The following is a 23,457-nucleotide window of genomic DNA, read 5'->3' on the forward strand; positions in this document are numbered from 1 at the left end:
TCCGTGCACACCACGTGTCCGGCCCGCGCGAGGCCCAAGTGGCCAAGTCGATCTCGAGACGGATAACCATTCCGTGCATATGCCCGCGGGCCACCGGCCCGATGCGCGACACCTGTACGGCGCGATACAGCGACGGCGGGCCTGCGCGCGGGTTTCGATCGGCGCCACGCGTGCGCGTGCGTCGCGCCGTTCTGGACCCGTATAAAACCGGCCGGCGCACCACGTTCCAAACGCCACCGATGCACGCGCTACTAGCCAGCTTGGTTCAGTGGAGTTCTGTCTCTGACGATTCGATTTCGGTACCGCGACGGCTCCGAAATGGAGAGCGACTGCCAGTTCCTGCTGGCGCCGCCGCCGCGCATGTACGCCGCGCCGGGGGACGACGGCCAGTTCCTTCAGCAGCAGCAGCAGCAGCTGAGCGGCGGCGGCGCCGGGGAGAGGAAGCGGCGGTTCACGGAGGAGCAGGTGCGGTCGCTGGAGAGCACGTTCCACACGCGGCGCGCCAAGCTGGACCCCCGGGAGAAGGCGGAGCTGGCGCGCGAGCTGGGGCTGCAGCCGCGCCAGGTGGCCATCTGGTTCCAGAACAAGCGCGCCCGGTGGCGCTCCAAGCAGCTGGAGCAGGACTTCGCGGAGCTGCGCGGCCATTACGACGCCCTCCGCGCCCGCGTCGAGTCGCTCAAGCAGGAAAAGCTCACTCTCGCCGCGCAGGTAACCAACACACGCACGCCATATATATACTCCATCCTCCATGGTCGGTCGTCGATCATTACAGATACGTGCATGCTAATGGTGTCTGCTCGATGTGCAGCTGGAAGAGCTGAAGAAGAAGCTGGACGAGCGGCAAGACCAGAGCGCTAGCTGCGGCGGCTCTTGCGCCGTCGCCGACGTAGACGACAAGAGGGATAACGTTAGCAGCTGCGTCGCGGCGAAGGATGAGAGCGCGGCGCCGGCGGCAGACGTGTCGGACGGCTCAACTCCGGGCTGGTACGAGTATGACGACCACCTGGTGTATGGGGTTGACCTGCACGAGCCGTTCTGCGCCACTCAGGAGCTGTGGGAGACGTCATGGCCGCTGGTGGAGTGGAACGCAGTGGCATGAACCAACGTTGCATATACACGTACTACGGTACATCTGTGTACGCGTTCCTATACGTCGATGCTGTTGCTGTTGCTGTCTTGTCTAGCTGGTTGATCCGGACCATGTAGATCATCAGGTCGATCGGACCGTCATGTAGAATCGTAGAACAGATAGGTAGGATCCCACATGCAAGCAGCCACGAAATCTACATGCGAGAAATCTTCCCGCCGGCCGGCCGGCGATCTGCTTCGTCGACTCCGGGATTCATGAGATCATGTCCGTGAAAATGGCTTTAGAATCACGCGCAGCGTCTCGATCCGGCGGCTGTCACTCATGTGGTTCCTGTCGCGCCGTCGCCGACGAAAGAAAAAACCACAGTTACCTGTAGAGAACGTGTTTCACCAGTTGCCCATGTCGCTCTAGAAATCCATACATTCGTTCCTGTGTTCTCCTCTGACGCGGGTGCTATTTTACTGTGGCCTGCGGGCGATGGATTGATCCAGAACGCGCGTGCGCCGGAGACGACGAGAGGAGTGTCGCTGTCGCTGTCGCGGCACCACAGGGGGGGTGATTCGTATCGTCTGTTGCTGCTTTGGACGCCACCCGGCGTGTCGAGCGTTCGTTCGTCCAGCACTGTCGCGCGCGGGGGCCAAAGACGAGAAAGAGGCAGCGGGAAAATGACGCGGGAGGCGCGGCTGTCGCCGGGGGAGAGGACGGTTCGGCGAGAAAAGGAAGTTGTGGATGCGACTCATGCGTGGCCCGGCGGCCGAATGGGTGGCGGAAACGACTCACTCACCTGGAAAACGACCGCCCGCCGCATCAAATGAGAAGCGCGCAGATGTTCTAATTGATTAAAGATTAATTTTCTTGCTAAAAAAAGATTGGGGTTTTTTACTCCTAGGTGTGGCTACACCCCTCGTGGACAGTAAATTTGACGAAAAACAAAAAATATGGAATGTTGTGACATCAATCAAATATACTCAAAACGTTTTATGTGATTTGAGGAGGTTTACACCCAAAAAAAATCACTGCTCAAAGTTTTCATCATTATTTTGTTTCTCTTGTGTATGATCACCTAGAAACATTTGTGCCTATTTGTTGACAATTGTTTTGGAATTTTTAGATCTTTTCGAATTTACTTGTTTGTGTTTTTTTTTTTGGAATTTACTCTTCACCCTAGATGTTAGTTCACCCGGGTGTAGTGACTCTTTTGCCCTCTACAAATACGGGAGCACCCATTTGCTTTGGGCGTGTTTGGTTCAAGTTTGCAACAGTAGCTGCATTGCATGTCCATCTCCGCCAGTCTGGTTCTTAAAATGCAGCCTCATATGCAGCAGATGCGACCTGTTTGGTTGCCTGCATTGCATGGAGGGGGCACTTACCCTCCTGCTGTTTAGTTGTCGTTTTTGTGCTTAGGGTGTGAGCAGATGCAAACTTCAGCTGTTTGGTTGCAAACAACATTTGTGTTCTGCTCACCCCATTCAAATGTGATGGCCTTACCACCACATGACCAGCACAACAGCAAGCACATATAAGATCAAACAAAGAAAGCAACCCAATGAAATCAAACAAAGCAAGTAAGGAAATGACAACAAACTACTTAAGATTAACAGCAGGGGCATCCTCCTTCCCTGCTCCATGCCAGGGTGCCGCTCCTGGCGAAAATATGAACAAGTTCCCAACACAAGTACCATAAGTCTAGCCACACACCATAAAAGTTTAACACTAATACCTTACTTAACTACATAGCATGCTCAATGTCACCAACGCAATTGTGCCTACTGCAACGAAATCTGCACATGACCGAGGAGTCGTGGTTGTAGATCTGAACCTTTAGTCCGAGTCCTGAGATGTGCACAACGACGAGGTCGTCGGGGACGATTCGATGGCGGCGGCAGAAGTAGTTCCAGCGTCGGCCAAGCACCATATGCCCCTCGAAGTTCTGGACCTGCACCCAAAACATGCACCGCTTGTTCTCCGATAGCCTAACCACGCGCGGGAACCGTTGATGACCAGCCAGGTGTTCATCACCTCCACGAACTTGCGAGGGACGACGAGCATGGCGAGGTCCTTGTTGTCCTTGATCTGCTGGTAGAAGCGCAGCGGCTCCCGAGCCCCTCCTCGTGGCCCTGCCTCGGAGATCATCCCCTTGAATAAGGCAGGCTCATGAAGGCGATCCTGCTAGGCAGGTCCACCGTCCTGAGCCACCTGTTCGTGGGGATGAAATCCTCGACGCGCTCAGCTCCGGCCACCACCCGAGCTCCTCCACCAGCCACATTCCAGTCACTCTTCAATATCTTGTCAGGTAATATGACAAGTATTAGTGCACAAACTCTTTGCAAAATGGGCACTTGCTGTCGGGCAAATGCCACTGATCAGTGGCACTTGTTGTTGGGCAAGTCCACTGATCAGTGGACTTGCCCAACAGCAAGTACCACTGATACGAGCAAATGCCACTGATTAGTGGCACTTGTTGTTGGGCAAGTCACTGATCAGTGTCACTGATACGAGCAAATGCCACTGATCAGTGGCACTTGTTGTTGGACAAGTCACTGATCAGTGCCACTGATATGAGCAAATGCCATGATCAGTGGACTTTCCCAACAGCAAGTGCCACTGATCAGTGGTACTTGCTCATGGGCAAGTACCACTGATCAGTGGCACTTGCTATTGGGCAAGTGCACTATCCTAAGCATGGAAACATTTAAATATAGCAAGAACAAGTGACAATAGCACCCATGTGCACCCATGCACATTTGGCATCATCCTAAAATGGACCTACTACATGCACGTATAACAATCAACACAAAGTCTAGCATGAACGCAACTACTAGCATGAACACAGATCCTAGGACACACTAGCAGTAGCAGAAAAAATTTATCCTAGGACACACATTGTAGGAAACAAGAACAGATCGGTCCGATTGGATTCGATTGGGATCACATCCAATCGGATCTACTCGAATCTTATCTAATCCGATCGAATCCACTAACTACTATCACATGCCTAAGAAAATAAACCCCTAATCTACATCTACGAGCAAGCATTGGGGGGTTTGACTCACCGGAGCTTGCGCAGCCGCAGCGAACCGAGACTGGGGTGAAAACCTTGACGAGAAGGAGAGCAATGGTGGAGCAGAGCAGGAGCCGGCCCTGGCGACGGGCTGCGGCATCGTCCCCGTGCTCATGGCCATGCCGGAGGTCGAGGAGGACGGCGCGCCGACAGGAGAAACCCCTTGGATGGGGGTCAAGAAAACCCCCCTGCCCAATGGGGTCCCAGGAAGCGGTGGCTCCGTGGATAGCGCCGACGCCGAGCGCAAGAGCACGAGGTCCGGAATCGTCGGCGGATCAGGAACGGCCGGCACCGCATTGGCCGGCCCTTGTGGTGGACGGCATCAGATGGGGGACGGTTGAAAGATCGAGGATGTCGCCTAGAGGGGGGGAATAGGCGCTTTAAAATAATTACGGTTTAGGCTTGAACAAATGCGAAATAAACCTAGCGGTTAATTTGTCAAGCACAAAACCTACAACAACTAGGCTCACCTATGTGCACCAACAACTTATGCTAAGCAAGATAAGCAACTATGTGATATCAAGATATATGACAAAGAATAATATGGCTATCACAAAGTAAAGTGCATAAGTAAAGGGGCTCGGATAAGAGATAACCGAGGCACGCGGAGACGATGATGTATCCCGAAGTTCACACCCTTGCGGATGCTAATCTCCGTTTGGAGCAGTGTGGAGGCACAATGCTCCCCAAGAAGCCACTAGGGCCACCGTAATCTCCTCACGCCCTCGCACAATGCAAGATGCCGTGATTCCACTAAGAGACCCTTGAGGGCGGTCACCGAACCCGTACAAATGGCGACCCTTGGGGGCAGTCACCGAACCCGTACACTTTGGCAACCCTTGGGGGCGGTCACCGGTACCCGTCAAATTGCTCGGGGGGATCTCCACAACCTAATTGGAGACCCCGACGCTTGCCTGGAGCTTTACACCACAATGATTAAGCTCCGAACACCACCAACCGTCTAGGGCGCCCAAGCACCCAAGAGGAACAAGCTCAAGGGCACCAAGCACCCAAGTGTAATAAGCTTCTCAACTTGTAACTTCCACATATCATCATGGAGAACTCAAACCGATGCACCAAATGCAATGGCAAGGGCACACGGAGTGCCTAAGTCCTTCTCTCTCAAATCCCACCGAAGCAACTAATGCTAGGGAGGAAAATGAGAGGAAGAACAAGAAGGAGAACACCAAGAACTTCAAGAACTAGATCCAAGGGGTTCCCCTCACATAGAGGAGAAAGTGATTGGTGGAAATGTGGATCTAGATCTCCTCTCTCTTTTCCCTCAAAAACTAGCAAGAATCCATGGAGGAATTGAGAGTTAGCAAGCTCGAAGAAGGTCAACAATGGGGAAAGAACACGAGCTCCAAAGATTAGACTCAAAGGGGAAGAAGACCCCCTTTTATAGGAGGGGAGAAAAACCAACCGTTATCCTCTCACTCAGCCCACACGACGCGGTACTACCGCAGGGAGCTGCGGTACTACCGCGGTTGGCTGTGGTACTACCGCTGCAGGTTGCGGTACTACCGCACATGCAGCTCTGGCCAGATGAAGGCATGTTGCACAGGGCAATGAGCGGTAGAACCGCCGGAGCGGTACTACCGCGCGCCCCTACGGTACTACCGTAAGGCAGGCAACACTAGGCACAGAGAAAGCACGGACATAAAAAATTACTTCCGTACCTACTTCCGCTGAGGGAGGACCTGCGCAAAACTCCGGCACGGTACTACCGCACACGAAGAGCGGTACTATCGCGTAGGGCGCGGATGTAAAAAATTACATCCGCCCCTACTTCCGCTCATGCTGCTAAGCCTGGCCAGAGCCCATGGTACTACCGCGCTCGCGGCGCGGTACTACCGCGTAGGGCACGGATGTAAAAAAATTACATCCGCCCCTACTACCGCTCGAGCAACTGCGTCTGGCCGGAGGCCACGGTACTATAGCTCCAACAGAGCGGTACTACCGCAAGGGCCTGTGGTACTACCGCTCCGGAGAGCAGTACTATGGCATGCCCCAGATCAGCAACACTAGGAGTCCTTCATTTTGCAAAGAAGACAACAGAGGGTAACAATAAAACCAGAACTGCCATAACTTCTGCAAATGAGCTTCGAATTGAGCAAACTCAAGCTTGTTGGATACAAGACAACGAGTAGCATCAAAACAGAGACTGGTTATAGTAAGAAGAGGCAGGGGAGGTATGCCTAACAAGAGAGGAGAGAAACCTCCAACAGAGAAGAACCGGCAGAACCTCCAACATCGAAAACATCATAGAAGATGCATGTGAACTCCGTTTTCGATGAACTCGAGCTTGTCATGAAAATGACCAAAAGCTCCAAATCTCACAAGGAGAAGAACCAAACAAGAACCAATAAAGATGATGCAAGGATGCAATGGTTTGAGCTCTCTACGAACGATACGATCGAGCAACTCATCGAGAGCCCCCCTTGATAGTACGACAATCGATCCTATAAATCGGTCTCCCACAACTACCATGAAACCGGTAAAATAGAAAACCTATCAAGGGCAAACATTTGCCTTGCACAAAATCCACTTGAGCTAGATGATGACGATCTACTCCTTCTCAAGATGGACCACCTTTCTTGATTGCGTTGGCTCGATGAAGACTAGTTGATTGCTCCCCCATACTCCACTATGGGTGAGCCACTCTTCCGCTCATCTTCACAAGTCCATTGTCACCACAATGGACGGCAAGCTTCAAGCACTTGATCTCTTCGTGATACGTCACTTGAACTTGCACACCGTAACCTAACCCCACAAAGAACTCTCACAAAGACCATGGGTTAGCACACAAAGCGTAATGGACAATGCTTACCATACCATGGGATCACTTGATCCCTCGGTACATCTTGTGTGCTTTGTGTGTTGAATCTTTCCAACTCTCTTCATTTGGATGATGTCTTGAAGGTGGACATGAATGATCATACAATCTTATTCTTCAAGACATGCTTGCAATAAGCTCAACACTCACATGACCAATCTTTGGATAATTCCTTAATAACACCTTGGTCAACTCATAAACTCCTTGAAACCAACACATGGACTTCAAGAAAAGCCTATGGACAAAACCTTCAGATATAACTCAAGGCAACCATTAGTTCATAGAGATTGTCATCAATTACCAAAACCAAACATGGGGGCACCGCATGTTCTTTCAACGGTGCTCGCAGCACCGACGTCAGGTCCCTGCCCGAGTTCTGGAGCCCGGATAGCCAACGCTCCTGGATGATGGCAATGCGCTGGTCGACGGGGGTCAGAGGGCGGCGCGGCGGTGGGCGAGGCGGAGCCAGAGGAGAGGGAGAGGTGGTGAGGCAGAGAGTGAGCGGTGGGAACAGTGCGGGCTGGGTGGTGACAGGAGAGTGGGGGGGAGTTATGAGCCGCCGCGTCTGTCTCCCGCGCTGCCCGAGGCGTGCAATCCCCCGCACGCATGGCCGCGCCGAGCCAGGCTCGCGAGAAACTGCTGATTCAGCAGTTTCCGCCGGGCCAGGCTCCAGACTGCTTTAAGTTTCGTGCGGGCCACAACCCGCATGTAGCCCAGGCAACCAAACAGGCCGCGCACATCCTGCGTGGGCCTGGTTGGGCTGCATGCGGGCAACCAAACACGCCCTTTGTCTTGCCGTGCGTTCTTGTAAGACGAAGCAACCACTGCAAGGAGAAGAAACTTGGTGCTCCTTTAATTCAAAGAAATTTTATAGGATTTTGATTCGTAGGATTGGATCTTATAGAAAAGTTACCAAGAGGTCATCCGTATTATATTTGACAGGAAATTTATCATCCACTTTAATCTCTTTTCACAGTTCATTTGTTTTTTCTATGGTATCAAACACTCTAGTTCAGATTCATTTGGTTTGCTAATCCTATAGGATTCAAGTAAACACACCACTCTAATCATGTATTTTTCGTATTCCTGCATTTTAAAATTCATGCAAATCAAAGAAGCCCTCAATGTCGTTAAGACAACGAGCCGAGCGCTTGATTCTAAATTATCATGGCATTGAAATTTTTTAGTTATCAGTTGTCAGTGTCATGCAACTCCTGTTCAACCAAAACATAACGACACGTCACACCTACTGACTGTGATGTTATGACCATGGAAGTGGAAGGCCATGCCTATTGATTGTGATGTTATTAGGATAGAGAGAGGGGGCAACTCTTATTGATAATCTGCTCGGTCAGCTAAAGTTCCTTTACAAATTGAGATGACTGAAGCTGTCGCTGAAAACCACGACTCGAAAACCCGGTGCTCTGGTTTTGGCACATTCTAGTATTCTGCAGTTCAAGTGTTCGGCCCTTTGTGTGGGCGTGATGGATTGGATGAAGCGACTGCCTGTACATTTCCATGGGATCAGTGTGAGAACACATACAAGAGGGGGTGATGGGTACATGCATGGATGAATGCGGTCGAAATACTCTATACAACATGGTGCAGTTTGATACAGCAAGCCTTCCAAATGGCAAATAAATACTTCATGTCGAAATGACAGTAAAATGGGGAGCCAGCGATGGATTACCGACGCCAATAAATTTTTAACATGTTCAGAACCTGTGCCAAGTAAAGTATGCAGGGGTAAGAAAAATAGAAAATACTCCTGTATTAGCCAACGGATAAAAAATGTATGCCAGGTAAAAAATGAAACTGCGTAATGAGGAACCAAGCAGAGAGTATACCTTCGTGTTGGTGGAGCAAGTGTAGCACATTTCAGCTGCAGAACAGCAAGTGAAGCCTAACTATGCGCATAAAACGTGCGCATCGAGTGGAAACACAATGTTACTATCCCTGCACATGTTCGGACAAGTGTGGGACTGATGTCTTTGGAACACCCTGCGGCTCATTGGCCACGCTATTCTTGCTGGTTGAGCCCGTTTCATTGTGAACATGTTCTAGAAACTCCATGACAATAGGGTCAGTCCAAGGACATCCAAATGGAGCTTCGTCGCCTGCTACCCATCCAAGATGACCACCCTCTGGTGTTACTATCAGTAGGCAGTTCGGATTTGCCTGAATCGATAAAAGAACAAGGCTAGTGACTCACTTAGGATACTAGAGAAGAACCAAAAAAAAATGAAGAGTGGATTCATGAATTAGAGTGGATACAAGCAGGTGAATAACAGGTGTGTGCTGAAATAAAAATACCTTGATGTCTTCTCTGGGAATTCCCCTGGATGGTGCAATTGGATCATTATCCGCCTGCACACGATTAAGCTAGCATTAGAATTATAATTGAAATCAGCATGTTTATGGAAGTAGTACAAAATAGATATCCTTTTGGGAGATCGTTTTGTTTTTTCTCATGCGGAAACTCGGGTAAACATGTGTCCCTCATTATAAATCACTGCCTCTAGTTTCGTCTTAATAGAGGACTAAGCGTCAGTCAGTTGGCTAGTGGTCTCTGCACTTGCACAGCCCACCGAGGTTTAACCGTTTGAGGCCTGGCCTTCCCCTATGGTGCTCGGTCGTTTCTTCTAAATAAAAATGCCACGGTTACTAGTGCCTGCTGATGAATTCTTTTTCATCTTAATGAATTGTAAACGCTCCTGCCGATTACTCAGAAGAAAAGGGAAGCACGGTAAACAGTTCGTGGTGCTTAGTTGTTTCTTCTAAGTAGAAATGCCACAGACGCTACTGCCTGTTGATTGAGTGTTTTTCGTCTTAATGAATCGGCAGCACTCCTGCCAGTTACTCGGGAAAAAAAGTATAAAACAGATGGTAGCAATTAAAAATTACTGTGCAGTCCATGAATGTGAATTGAGTCTTCCTGTTTTCCTTGTTTGCTTATTGCATGACTATACACATGTACAAGTATCGACTTGAAGCAACATATGCATATTTGAGCCATTTAGAATTATTGTTGCAGCTCCCCACACAACTGAAGTATGAACTCTGATCAATTTAAGCTTCCATTTCAAGACATTGGCAACAACAACAACAACAACAACAACAAAGCCTTTAGTCCCAAACTAGTTGGGGTAGGCTAGAGGTGAAACCCATAAGATCTCGCGACCAACTCATGGCTCTGGCACATGGATAGCAAGCTTCCATACACCCCTGTCCATAGCTAGTTCTTTGGTGAATCATTCAAATATCTCCAGCTTTTATTTCGATTTTAAGATCCGACATGAATTATCATGCATTGTAATATTCCTATTTCACCATTTTAAAAACTTCAAGTAAATCATAGTTTTAAGTATGACATAATGGCGTAATCTTAAACTAAGTAATCAGATAGCTGTTGTTTCCAAATGCGCTAACGCAGCATAAAGAACTGGTAGCTTCACCTGTATGCACAATAAGGGTATGGAAACATTCTTGATAGAATCTGAGCTGCTTGAGTTGCTGTAGTAATCATCTACTGACCTGAAACCAAATGAAACTGCACACAATCGAAGTATCTTTAAGTGTGGGGTCAATAGAAATAGGTAAAAAAAAATCAATTCAGCTTGAGTTCAATGCAAACCTCGGGTTAGGCCTTCATCAAAATCTCTAACAGTTTTTGCATTGGCTGCCTTTGGTATGTCATATTCACCATCCAATCCTTCAAAAAGAAGTGCATGCCTAAAATTTGATGAAGTTCCTAAAATTCAGCTGTTAGAAAAGGAGCGTGAATATTACTTAGATTGCAGGAAAGGTAAACAAAAGGTTTACTTCTTAAATATAGCCCTCAGAGAGTTAGCAAGTGCTCTATCATAGATGTTGTTGAACCCTTTGTGGAAATCTTCATCTGCTATGACCAAATTAAACGGATTGCACATGGACACTGCTCCAGAAAGGGAGCATTTATCAGTCTCCTGGAAAAAAGAATTATTGAGTTAAGTTATGGACAGTCAAAGGAAACAGACCTCTGAAAGCAATTTTATATAGTAATAAAAAGGAGCCAGTACAATGCTAAGCACTTTGATTAACATTGATGGCCACAAAGAAAAGTGGCACACATTGTCATAGGTGGATTAATTAAGCATCATTGCTACTTAAGGACTTTTAAGTAAAACATATAACTTTATTGAATATGACAATGTGGGAGGTAAAAAATGGTCTGACATTGTGTAAAACTGTAAACTTCTTAATAACTGAATACAGAGCTCACCTCGCCAAGGTAGCGCACAAGAATATTTGCTCCAAGAGACCAGCCAGCAGCATAGATATTAGATTGAGGATAACGGGATAAAACATGATCGACTACTTGACGGAGATCTCCAGTAAATGAAGCAGAATAGAACTGTGCATGACAGAAGATAAGAGTCAATAGATTTAGAAAGTAAGATGTTTTTGTGTAGTTTCTACTAATTTGTTTTTGGAGCAGCTATCTTCTTCAATCTTTATATTTCTCTGCCTGGTTATGTTATGGACACTCTGTTGCTTCCTACGTCTCCTCCACAAGATTCATACACTGATCACTGAGTACCAAGACCTATGCTGATGATCAGAAAAAATGGTGTCCACACTCAACAGACAATATTTCAATATGCCTGTACTAAAGATTAGGTCAGCCATCCTAAGAGATGCTAATAAGTTTAAGGATACAAGATATACTATTCCTAAGGGTAAAAAGATAAGAGGAAAAACATATGCATGCAAACCTAATAGCCTATTTTCCTTAAGCCATTGTCTGAGTACCAAGTATAGCCTCGAGAACTGGACATTATTTGTCATGAGATTCATGCCAGTCAGCAGGTTTGTGGGCCATATAGTACCGCAATGGCCCATATCACACTGCTAAGAAAAGCTCAAACAACCTAGCAAGTACTGAAGTGCAAGCTGCATTATCACAATGGATGCAAATTAACATGAGATTGCTTTCCATACGACTTGCCACTAGCTCTATTTCTGGTCTTTGTTGCAGGAAAGAAAATGGAGAAAACAAAGGCGCACTGCAGGCAGTGAGAGAATGGCAGCTACCAGCAAAAGGAATAGTAGGACCGGTGTGTTGTTTTCTTTTGAGCGGCACATTTACATGTTTTTTCTGCTTCCTTGGCTTATGTTAATTGTCTGGATGATAGTCAAGAGGCTTGCTATATTGATGCAAAGCAACTTTTCTGGTACAATTTATCTTTTGCTTGCAAATGCTACTTAATTGATTAGGAGCTATGTTGTGTACTAGGGCTAGGGAAAGGCTCTCGGCCCCTGTGGGCAAGATAGAAGAACTATTCTTCTAATTCTTGTTTGCCTTATTCCACATACGGGGGTCCTATTTAAGGTTCAAGCTAAAAGATACTCCCTCCGTTCCAAAATACTTGTCGTGGTTTTAACGGAGGGAGTATAATCCTAATTCAAATGATAAACTTCCTAACGAAGAGATCACGGAGGTCCTATCCCCAACTTGGTGCTGGGTGTGCCATCTACTTGTTGAAGTGTATATGTGGATTGCCTAGCCCTTTCCATCAGTTCGGACTTTTGGTTGCGTTGGCTACTGCATGAAGCTTAATAGTACTATACGTAGATAACAAGCTATAACTAACTTTGCTGCATATCAGGAATGCGATTCAAGTACCTTCGCTGTGGTCACAGGACTACTTGCACATCCACGGCTATTGAATACCACAACACGCCATCCTTTGCTTCTAGCTCTCAAAAGCATATGTCGTACATATGTATCCTGACTGCCCCCTGTCAGACCAGGCTGCCAATAACAAACCTCCAGCATCAAGCATTAGCCATAAGCTAGTTAATAACTGTACGTACATGAAAATACAAGTAGAACAGTACACATAGTACTGCAGATAGCTAGATAAGATGTACAGGAAGACAATATGTTAATGTCAATAGTCATCTATGCTGGAAGCAAAATTGACTTTGACATGATAGATGCAAAACATGAATTTAGCATGAAAAAGTGTCCGTTATGTGTTATTTTCAAAACTGTATTAAACTTCCTATACTTTGTTGGCATCGTTTAGTTTTCTTTTTAACCGATTAGTAGCAAAATGCTTGGCTCTTCACATCTTTTGCTGAGCAGTCAGTCGAGTGCTTAATAAAAATGCAAACTTATAATGTCCATGGCATCCTTTTGCTTTTCTTCAGTTGAAAGTTATGCAATATTTTTCCTTATTTAATTTGCACAACACTCAAATAGTTAGTGATGTTATGCTAAAAATTACATCGGTCTAATATGGTCATGATGAATAATGTCACTGGCAGGAAATAGAACTAGCGTATCAGATACAGGCAAACTCCGTACACAAGAAATACAAAAAATCCAGCAGAGATTTCCAGGTGACAAGTCCCCCCCTAATTAGACCATTGGCAGATTAATGTGGCCATGATGAATAACGTCACTGGCAGATTAAGAAATAGAACTGGCGTATCAGATACAGGCAAACTCCGCACACAAGAAATACAAAAAATTCCAGCAGAGATTTCCAAGGTGACAAGTCCCCGACCATTGTGAGGAACAAAGGTCAAACGTTTCCAATCATGATATTCATATGTTGCATGGTTCATCAGGTATTTGTTGCCTGACCTGTCATCTTTGTAAGTATAAATGCCCACTGCTAATGTTTAGCCATGATGTTACTTGGAATATCATATACAGTTGGAATCAAATTATATTTCATTCTCCATGTGCTCCGGTAGATACCCTTATATTTCACCTAAGATCTCTTCACCCGACGACATGAATCTATTTACAAACTGAACTTCCGGATTTAATATCTCAGGAATGCACTGCTCAACAGCACAATTAAATCCTCCTACGCGGAGATGAGAAATCATCTCAGAACTAATCAAAAATGGCATCACATCCTCTCATTTCAACACAGCCAAGTTACACACGGTTCTCGGCCACAAGGCGAAAGTAAAATTTAACCAATATTGCGGCATAATCTTCGCTACTCTTATTCACTCAAATACGTCTACAGCGCCATACGTAACTCTAGAAAGGTTTCTACAACTGATCCGAAAACGAACCAAATCCAACCTCACTGGCATTTTTTATTTTTTTTGAGAAACCTCACTGGCATCGATGACACTAACAAAATGTCACACTTTCGTTGTGTCCTCTTTACAACATCAGGAGAAGGAAAGCGACGCCATACCAGAAGGATTAGCACAGGTGCGTCTCCCGGCAACGCGCGGTCGTCGCTGGAGACCCAGTCGAGGGCGACGGCTCCGTCGTCAGGGGTGCGTAGGCATTCGCGCCGGAATGCCACGGTGGGGAGCGAGCGCGTGAAGGCCGCGAAGATGGTCTCGACGTGGCGGTTGGACGCGAAGACGGGGAAGGCGCGGTACGGGCGGCGGAGGCTGTCGAAGCCAGCGAGGAGGCCGCGCCGCGCGCCGGCGATCTCGAGGCTCGAGTGCGGGAGGAGAGGCTGCTCCCCGTCGCCGTCGCGGCTTCGAGAGGAAACGATGGAGGAGGAGAGAGACATGGTGGTTGGTAGGAGTAGATAGCGGAGGCGAGGGACGAAGCGGCGGGCGGTGCCGGCGAATGGGGAAGGCGTTTGTAGTGCGGCCATCAGATTCGCGCCTGCAGTGTGCACTCGGGTTTGGAATACACTTCTCGCTTCTTTGGACAGCTAGGAACCCATGAGCCAGTAGGAATTGTGGTTGGGTCGTTGACACGTGGGGAAAAGGATGATCAAGGAATCAGGAGACTTTTTTTCTGGATCAATATATAGTCATGGCAGCATAAAGAACATCAAAAACAACATCAAAGATCACCAAGCAATGACTACAAATACTAGAGCGAGCCGAAGACGCGCTACGCCGCTGCCATCAAGTCATCATGCTAAGACCCCAAGAACAGCACACCAAAACAATAACCGCAAGCGATGAAGAGAACCGTAGATCGAAAGAATCAAACATGTAGATACACAAATGCAGACGAACGAAAATCGGTCCCATTAGATCCACCGAAGACAAACGCCAATCGAATTATATGGAGTCCATCGAATATACACCTCCACACGTCCTCTAACAACACTAGACGCACCGCCATGACGGAGACTAAACAGGGAGAACCTTATTCCGTTTTCAGGAAACCACACGCACGGGCGCACGACCTTCTTGAGTGGGGCACAAATCCTAAACGAACACAAAGAAGATTTTAAAAACGAAGCAGAGCTCTCAGGCTAGCAAGGATCGAGATCCACAACGCCTCATCGACCTAAGGGCACTGGAGACAAGGCAGACCTGCGTCGGCACATCTAGGAGGCGAGAACCCTAATCGTCTGAGTCACGGGAGCACATGATCAGAAAATTACGTTGTTTGATGCAGACCAGGAGACGTCGACGACCACAATCCGCGAAGCAAATCGTTGCCCCGAAGAAGATAACGCCGATAAGGGCTTGTAGAAACTCTGAAGACCATGAAAGACGACCAAATCCAGATGGATCCATTGAAAGTGTAACTGACCAAATGACGAAAGACCCGTCAGAGACACAAAACCACACCCCCTCCGCCGATGATAAGCACACCAACTAAATGAGGATAGGGCGGGGAAGACAATTTTCTAAACTCAGAAGCGCTGCCGCCACACCATCCCAAACCAAACACAAGACCCCCTAAAAAAATCTAGAAAACATTACCCGCGTCATTGTACGCCAATTCTGGACCTGAGATCAAACTTGTCGCCGACTATAGGCATGAGTTGAGCAGTCTTCTCCAGTGGCCTAGCCTAGTCGGGTTGTCGTAGAAGCTCACAACACTAGATCCGTCCAGCCAGCGGCGGCTTCACGAACGCCGTTATCGAACACCGCTTGACGGAGGCCTCCACACGAGTCCTCATCTCCTTGTTGAAAGGATCTAGATGACAACTAGGGGGGTGAATAGGCGTTTTAAAACTTTTATGGATTTTGCTTTATCCTAATGCGGAATTAAACTAACGGATACCTCTCAAGCACAAATCTTAAATATGCTAGGCTCAACTAAGTGCACCAACAACCTACGCTAAACAAGATAGGCACTTGAGCAAACTAGCAAGCACAAACTATATCACAAGATATGGAAATGTAGGAACAACTAAGCAATTCAATTAGCACAAGATATATCAATATGAGCAAGTATGAATTGAGGAAAGTAAAGCGTGTGAGTATGAGATAACCACAAGCGAGTCGAGAACGCGGATTTATCCCGAAGCTCACACTCGTGAGAGTGCTAATCTCCGTTCGAGTGGTGTCGAAGCCAAAGCTCCGGGCGTCACCAAGTGACTTGCCATATTCTCCCTTCCGAGTCACCCCCAACGGACGAGCCTCGATTCACTCGGGGTTGGTCTTGAAGGCGACCACCACACCTTTACAATCTTCTCCGGAGCACACCACAAACGCGAAAGCTTCCGGAGGAACTTCACCACCTAGGCCAAAATGATGTTTAGAAAGTGTATAAATAACTGCCAAACCGGTGGGGAGGAAGGGCTCTGATACGTCTCCAATGTCTATAATTTATGAAGTATTCATGCTCTTATATTATCATTTTGGGATGTTTTACAATCATTTTATAGCAACTTTATATCATTTTTTGGGACTAACCTATTGACCCAGTGCCCAGTGCCAGTTGATGTCTTTTGCTTGTTTTTTACATCGCAGGAAATCTATATCAAACGGAGTCCAAACACCGCAAAACTTTTTGTGGATTTTTTATGGACCAGAAGACATCCAATGGGCCAGAGCAGCACCTGGGGGGTGCCCCGAGGGGCGCACAACCCACCAGGGCGTGCCTGGGGGCCCAGGCGCGCCCAGATGGGTTGTGCCCACCTCGGTGGCCTCCCGCACCCCCTCTTTGCCTTATAAATCACTAAATATTCCAAAAACCCTCGGGGTAACCCTAGATCAGAAGTTTAGTCGTCGCAAGGCTCTATACCCACGAGAAACCAATCTAGACCCCGTTCTGGCACTCTGCCGGAGGGGGGAATCATCACTGGTGCCCATCTTCATCATCCCGGCGGCCACCACGATGAGGAGGGAGTAGTCCACCCTCGGGGCTGAGGATTTGTACCAGTAGCTATGTGTTTAATCTCTCTCTCTCTCTCTCTCTCTCTCTCTCTCTCTCTCTCGTTCTTGAGATGTCACGATCTTGATGTATCGCGGGCTTTGTTAATATAGTCGGATCATATGGCGTTTTCCCCTCTCTATATTGTTGTGATGAATTGAGTTTTTCCTTTGAGATTTTCTTGTTATCGGATTGAATACGTTTATGGATTTGAGAGCACTTGATATATATCTTGCATATGAATACTCGTGGTGAAAATGAGGTATCATATTGATTCACTTGATATGTGTTATGGCATTCAACTCGCGGATTCCCGCGGTGACATTGGGGTAATCTATGCATAGGGGTTGATGCACGTTATCGTCTTTTGTTTCTCCGGTAGAAATCTTGGGGCACTCTTTGAGGTTCTTTGTGTTGGATTGAGTACGAATTTTTTTGGTGTTATTTTAGTATGATCTCTTGGATAATCGATCGGAAAGAATAGCTTTGAGGTGGTTTCGTACCCTACAAATGATTTCTTCTTATGTTCTCCGCTAGATAGGAACTTTGGAATGATTCTTTGTTGCACGTTGAGGGATGGTTATATGATCCAATTATATTAGCATTGTTGAGAGATTGCACTAGTGAAACTACGGACCCTAGGCCTCATTTTCAAGCATCGCAATACCGTTTTTGTGCCCGTTTACTATTTGCTACCTTGCTGTTTTATTTATTCAGATTATAAAAATATATTTCTACCATCCATATTACACTTTTATCACCATCTCTTTGCCGAACTAGTGCACCTATACAATTTGCCATTGTATCGGGTGTGTTGGGGACACAAGAGATTGCTTGTATTTGGTTGGAGGGTTGCTTGAGAGAGACCATCTTCATCCTACATCTCCCATGGATTGATAAATCTTAGGTCATCCACTTGAGGGAAAATTGCTACTGTCCTACAAAACTCTGCACTTGGAGGCCCAACACGAGTCTACAAGAACAAGTTGCATAGTAGACATCAAGCCCTTTTCTGGCGCCGTTGCCGGGGAGGTGAGTGCTTGAAGGTATATCTTTAGATCTTGCAATTGAATCTTTTAGTTTCTTGTTTTATCAGTAGTTTGGTTTATAAAAAGAAAACTACACAAAAATGGAATTGAGGTTGCATCATATTTATAATATATTTCTCGAAAATGATGGATCGGAAAATTGTGCTCAATTGTTAGAAGAAGAAGTCAATAAAATGTTCGGCACAAAATATTTGAATGATGAGCATGATTGCAATATTGTTAGTATGAATTCTTTGAATTTCCAAAATGCTAATGATGATTGCACAAGTCATGACAAAAATGTTTCTTATAAGCATGTCAATTTTTGTGGAGTGCATAAAGTTTGTGAAGACGTGCCTTATAGGGAAGATAGATTTTGCAAGAAGCATAAGCATGATAGAACCAATTCTTTGCTCAAAGTGATAGATGAACTTGCTACAAAATTATGTTGTCTTTGTCCTATTACTTGTGAACTTTGCAATAAGGATGGTCATCTTAATTTCCAATGCATGCTTTTTCATGATTGAATCGTGTCCAAATATTGCAATAACTTGATCACCCTAGAACTTTATAATGAACTTTATTTATTTTTGGGGAGTGAAGAATTGACACATAAAAATAGTTGGTTTGAAGTATTCATTATCACGGACGACATTGAAACTATAAAAAAGTATCTATATGTTTTGTGCAGTAAATTGCATTGAGAATCCTTATATTGCCAACTATCTAAAGACAAGAAAACAAATAGAATATGAAGAGAGTACTAATGAAAGGGAAAATATTTTCCAATACCCTCCTAGTGTTTATTATGATGAATTAGGTAACGAGGAGGAGCTTCCTATCCAATCAATCTCTTCAAAAAGAAGCTTGAAAAATTAATTAAACCCACACATGGTGTGGTGAAGAAGAAGAAAAGAAGAAAGAATAGAGGTAAAAAGGTATCTCTCCCAAATAATGTTGATCCTATCATTGTTGTGCCTCATGAAAATGAATCAAAAATAATTGTGGAAGATGATGCACTTATGATGATATTGCTTCTATGTCTTATGGCACAATGTCCGAGAGCACCATTGATGATGATTTTGTTATGCCTATTGCTTTTTGTGATGATTATGATTGGGAAGATAATGATACTTCTTATAATCTTGGAAATCTTTGTGGCACCAACTTGGGAAATTATGATGATAGCAATTGTTATACCATTGGTGCTATTCATACTATTAATGATGAGAGTGATTATGCTTATGATATGCCAAGCCACAAGCTTGGGGATGCTATGTTTGATGATAATGACATGTTTGAGAATTTATTTGCTGCAATTAATGTTTGTCCCAAGCTTGGGAGGCTATGTGAGGGAGTCCTGGATTAGGGGGTGTACGGATGGCCGGACTATGACCTTTGGCCGGACTCCCGGACTATGAAGATGCAAGATTGAAGACTTCGTCCCGTGTCCGGATAGGACTTTCCTTGGCGTGGAAGGCAAGCTTGGCGATATGATATGAAGATCTCCTCCCATTGTAACCGACTCTATGTAACCCTAGCCCTCTCCGGTGTCTATATAAACCGGAGAGTTTTAGTCCGTAGGACAAACAAAACAATCATACCATAGGCTAGCTTCTAGGGTTTAGCCTCTCTGATCTCGTGGTAGATCAACTCTTGTACTATCCATATCATCAAGATTAATCAAGCAGGAGTAGGGTTTACCTCCATCGAGAGGGCCCAAACCTGGGTAAAAACATCGTGTCCCTTGTCTCCTATTACCATCTGCCTAGACGCACAGTTCGGGACCCCCTACCCGAGATCCGCCGGTTTTGACACCGACAGTGGTGCTTTCATTGAGAGTTCCTCTGTGTCATCACCTTTAGGCCCGATGGCTTCTTTGATCATCAACCACGACGCGGTCCAGGGTGAGACTTTTCTCCCCGGACAGATCTTCGTATTCGGCGGCTTCGCACTGCGGGCCAATTCGCTTGGCCATCTGGAGCAGATCGAAAGCTATGCCCCTGGCCATCAGGTCAGGTTTGGAAGCTTAAACTACACGGCCGACATCCGCGGGGACTTGATCTTCGACGGATTCGAGCCACGGCCGAGCACGCCGCACTGTCACGATGGGCATGATCTAGCTCTGCCGCCGGACAGCGCCCAGAGCGCCGCTCAGGTCCCCGCTCCGACCATTAGCTCGGAGTCGACTGCACCAGTCGGGGATGGACGGTTGGACGCCGCCCCAGGAGCCGCAATCTCTACGGCGATAGAGCCGAATACCAGCCTAGTCCGTTGTGAGGCCCGTGACTCCAAGGTGCAGGACTCCGTTCTGGACTCCGAATCTTCCGCACCCCTTCCGATCGAACCCGATTGGGCTCCGATCATGGAGTTCACCGCCACGGACGTCTTTCAGCACTCGCCTTTTGGCGATATCCTGAATTCACTAAAGTCTCTCTCTTTGTTAGGAGAGCCCTAGCCGGACTATGGTCAGCACGGTTGGGATGCGGACGACGAAGAAATTCGAAACCCACCCACCACCCACTTTGTAGCCACTGTCGACGATCTAACCGACATGCTCGACTTCGACTCCAAAGACATCGACGGTATGGACGTCGATGAAGGAGACGACCAAGAACCAGCACCTATAGGGCACTGGAAAGCCACCTCGTCATATGACATATACATGGTGGACACCCCCAAAGCAGGAGATGGCGATGAAAAAACGGAGGACGACCCCTCCAAGAAGCAACCCAAGCGCCGACGTCAGCGGCGCCGCTCTAAATCCCGCCAAAGCAAAAACGGCGAGTCAGGCACTGGGGACAATAACACCCCGGACAGTGCCGAAAACAACCCCCTCCAGCAGGATTCAGCGCAGGAGGACGGAGGAGCCAGTCCTCATGAGAGAGCGGCAGACAGGGAGGTCTAGGACGACAATTATATGCCTCCCTCCGAAGACGAGGCAAGCCTCGACGACGACGAATTCGTCGTGCCAGAGGATCTCGTCGAACAAGAGCATTTCAAACGCAGGCTTATGGCCACGGCAAGCAGCCTCAAGAAAAAACAGCAGCAGCTTAGAGCTGACCAAGACTTGCTAGCCGACAGATGGACTGAAGTCCTGGCGGGCGAAGAGTATAAACTCGAACGCCCCTCCAAGAGCTACCCAAAGCGCAGGTTGCTACCCCAACTAGAGGAGGAAGCAACTAAACCTACATCACCAGCGTACGATGCGCCCGATCGGCCACCCCGTGGCCGCGACAGAGAGGCCTTTCGGCCCTCAACCCAAGCCGCACCCCGGCGCCGCTCCAAAAATACCATAGCACGGGGAAACGCAACAGACCTGCGAGACATATTGGAGGATAAGGCAAGGCAAACAAGATCGATCTACGGATCGCGTGGGCGCCCCACGTCACGTGACGATAACCGTCACGCCGGATATGGTAAACACGGCCAGGCCGAACACAACAGACAAAGCTCATCCGAGCTACGTCGCGATATAGCCCAGTACAGGGGCGCCGCACACCCACTATGCTTCACAGACGAAGTAATGGATCATCAAATCCCCGAGGGTTTTAAACCCGTAAACATCGAATCATACGATGGCACAACAGATCCCGCAGTATGGATCGAGGATTATCTCCTTCATATCCACATGGCCCGTGGTGATGATCTACACGCCATCAAATACCTCCCGCTCAAGCTTAAAGGACCAGCTCGGCATTGGCTTAACAGCCTGCCAGCAGAGTCAATTAGTTGCTGGGAGGACCTGGAATTCGTGTTCCTTGACAACTTCCAGGGCACTTATGTGCAACCACCAGACGCCGATGACCTAAGCCACATAATCCAGCAGCCAGAGGAATCGGCCAGACAATTCTGGACACGGTTCCTAACCAAGAAAAATCAAATAGTCGACTGTCCAAACGCCGAGGCCCTTGCAGCCTTCAAGCACAACATCCGAGACGAATGGCTTGCCCAGCACCTAGGATAGGAAAAGCCAAAATCTATGGCAGCCCTCACGACACTCATGACCCACTTTTGCGCGGCAGAAGACAGCTGGCTAGCTCGTAGGAATAACATAACCAAGAGCCCTGGCAATTCGGATACCAAGGACAACAATGGCAGATCACGTCGCAACAAGCACAAGCGCCGCATTAATGGCGACAATACTGAGGATACGACAGTTAATGCCGAATTTAGAGGCTCTAAACCCGATCAGCGGAAGAAGCCATTTAAAAGAAACCCTCTAGGCCCATCCAGTTTAGACCGGATACTCGATCGCTCGTGCCAGATACATGGCACCCCCGAACAACCAGCCAACCACACCAACAGGTATTGTTGGGTGTTCAAGCAGGCGGGCAAGTTAAGTGCCGAAACCAGAGACAAGGGGCTGCGTAGCGATGACGAGGAGGAGCCCCGGCCGCGGAACAACAGAGGACAGAAGGGCTTCCCCCGCAAGTGCGGACGGTGAACATGATATACGCAACCCATATCCCCAAAAAGGAGCGGAAGCGTGCTCTCAAGGACGTCTATGCATTGGAGCCAGTCGCCCCAAAGTTCAACCAATGGTCCTCCTGCCCGATCACTTTTGATCGAAGGGACCACCCCACTAGCATTCGTCACGGCGGATTCGCCGCATTGGTCCTAGACCCAATCATTGATGGATTTCACCTCACTAGAGTCCTCATGGAAGGCGGCAGCAGCCTGAACCTGCTTTATCAGGATACAGTGCGAAAAATGGGTATAGATCCCTCAAGGATTAAACCCACAAAGACAACCTTTAAAGGCGTCATACCAGGTGTAGAAGCCAGCTGTACAAGCTCGGTTACACTCGAAGTGGTCTTCGGATCCCCGGATAATTTCCGAAGCGAAGAGTTAATCTTCGACATAGTCTCATTCCGCAGTGGCTATCACGCCCTGCTCGGACGAACCGCATTCGCAAAATTCAATGCGGTGCCGCATTACGCATATCTCAAGCTCAAGATGCCAGGTCCTCGCGGAGTCATTACGATAAATGGAAACACCGAACGCTCTCTCCGAACGGAGGAGCACACGGCGGCCCTAGCGGCGGAAGTATAGAGTAGCCTCTCAAGGCAATTCTCCAATCCGGGTGTTAAACATCCGGACAACGTCAAGCGCGCCCGAAGTAACCTACAACAAAACCGGCTGGCACGTTCCGAGCAAGCATAGCAGTGCGGCCCCAACCCCAGCCCTCGCCAGATGGTGATATCGGTACCACGCGTACATAATTATGCTTTGGAAATACCATGGGCATAAGGGGAGGGGAACAACCACGGCACGCCCAGAATGCGGCTCAACCGCACTAAGGGGCTCCCTATTCTGTCGTTTCCTTTTTTTTATATACTTTCA

General features: G+C 47.6%; 2 protein-coding genes across 2 annotated transcripts; one reads left to right on the forward strand and one right to left on the reverse strand.

Annotated features, from left to right (window-relative positions):
- Nucleotides 1-242: 242 nt before the first annotated feature.
- Nucleotides 243-1,526, forward strand: LOC119326788 (homeobox-leucine zipper protein HOX24-like). The gene is made up of 2 exons (XM_037600394.1): nt 243-708; nt 809-1,526. The coding sequence occupies exons 1-2, from the start codon at nt 319-321 to the stop codon at nt 1,097-1,099; spliced, it is 681 nt and encodes a 226-aa protein (XP_037456291.1). The 5' UTR covers nt 243-318; the 3' UTR covers nt 1,100-1,526.
- A 6,955-nt stretch (nt 1,527-8,481) lies between these two features.
- LOC119324302 (embryogenesis-associated protein EMB8-like) lies at nt 8,482-14,667 on the reverse strand. The gene is made up of 9 exons (XM_037598081.1): nt 14,196-14,667; nt 12,653-12,781; nt 11,249-11,380; nt 10,810-10,952; nt 10,622-10,719; nt 10,443-10,537; nt 9,301-9,354; nt 8,835-9,165; nt 8,482-8,709 (listed from the first exon to the last, which is right to left on the reverse strand). The coding sequence occupies exons 1-8, from the start codon at nt 14,610-14,612 to the stop codon at nt 8,938-8,940; spliced, it is 1,296 nt and encodes a 431-aa protein (XP_037453978.1). The 5' UTR covers nt 14,613-14,667; the 3' UTR covers nt 8,482-8,709; nt 8,835-8,937.
- Nucleotides 14,668-23,457: the final 8,790 nt, after the last annotated feature.

The sequence above is a fragment of the Triticum dicoccoides genome, chromosome 6B (genome assembly GCF_002162155.2).
Source record: "Triticum dicoccoides isolate Atlit2015 ecotype Zavitan chromosome 6B, WEW_v2.0, whole genome shotgun sequence".
Lineage (NCBI taxonomy): Eukaryota > Viridiplantae > Streptophyta > Magnoliopsida > Poales > Poaceae > Triticum > Triticum dicoccoides.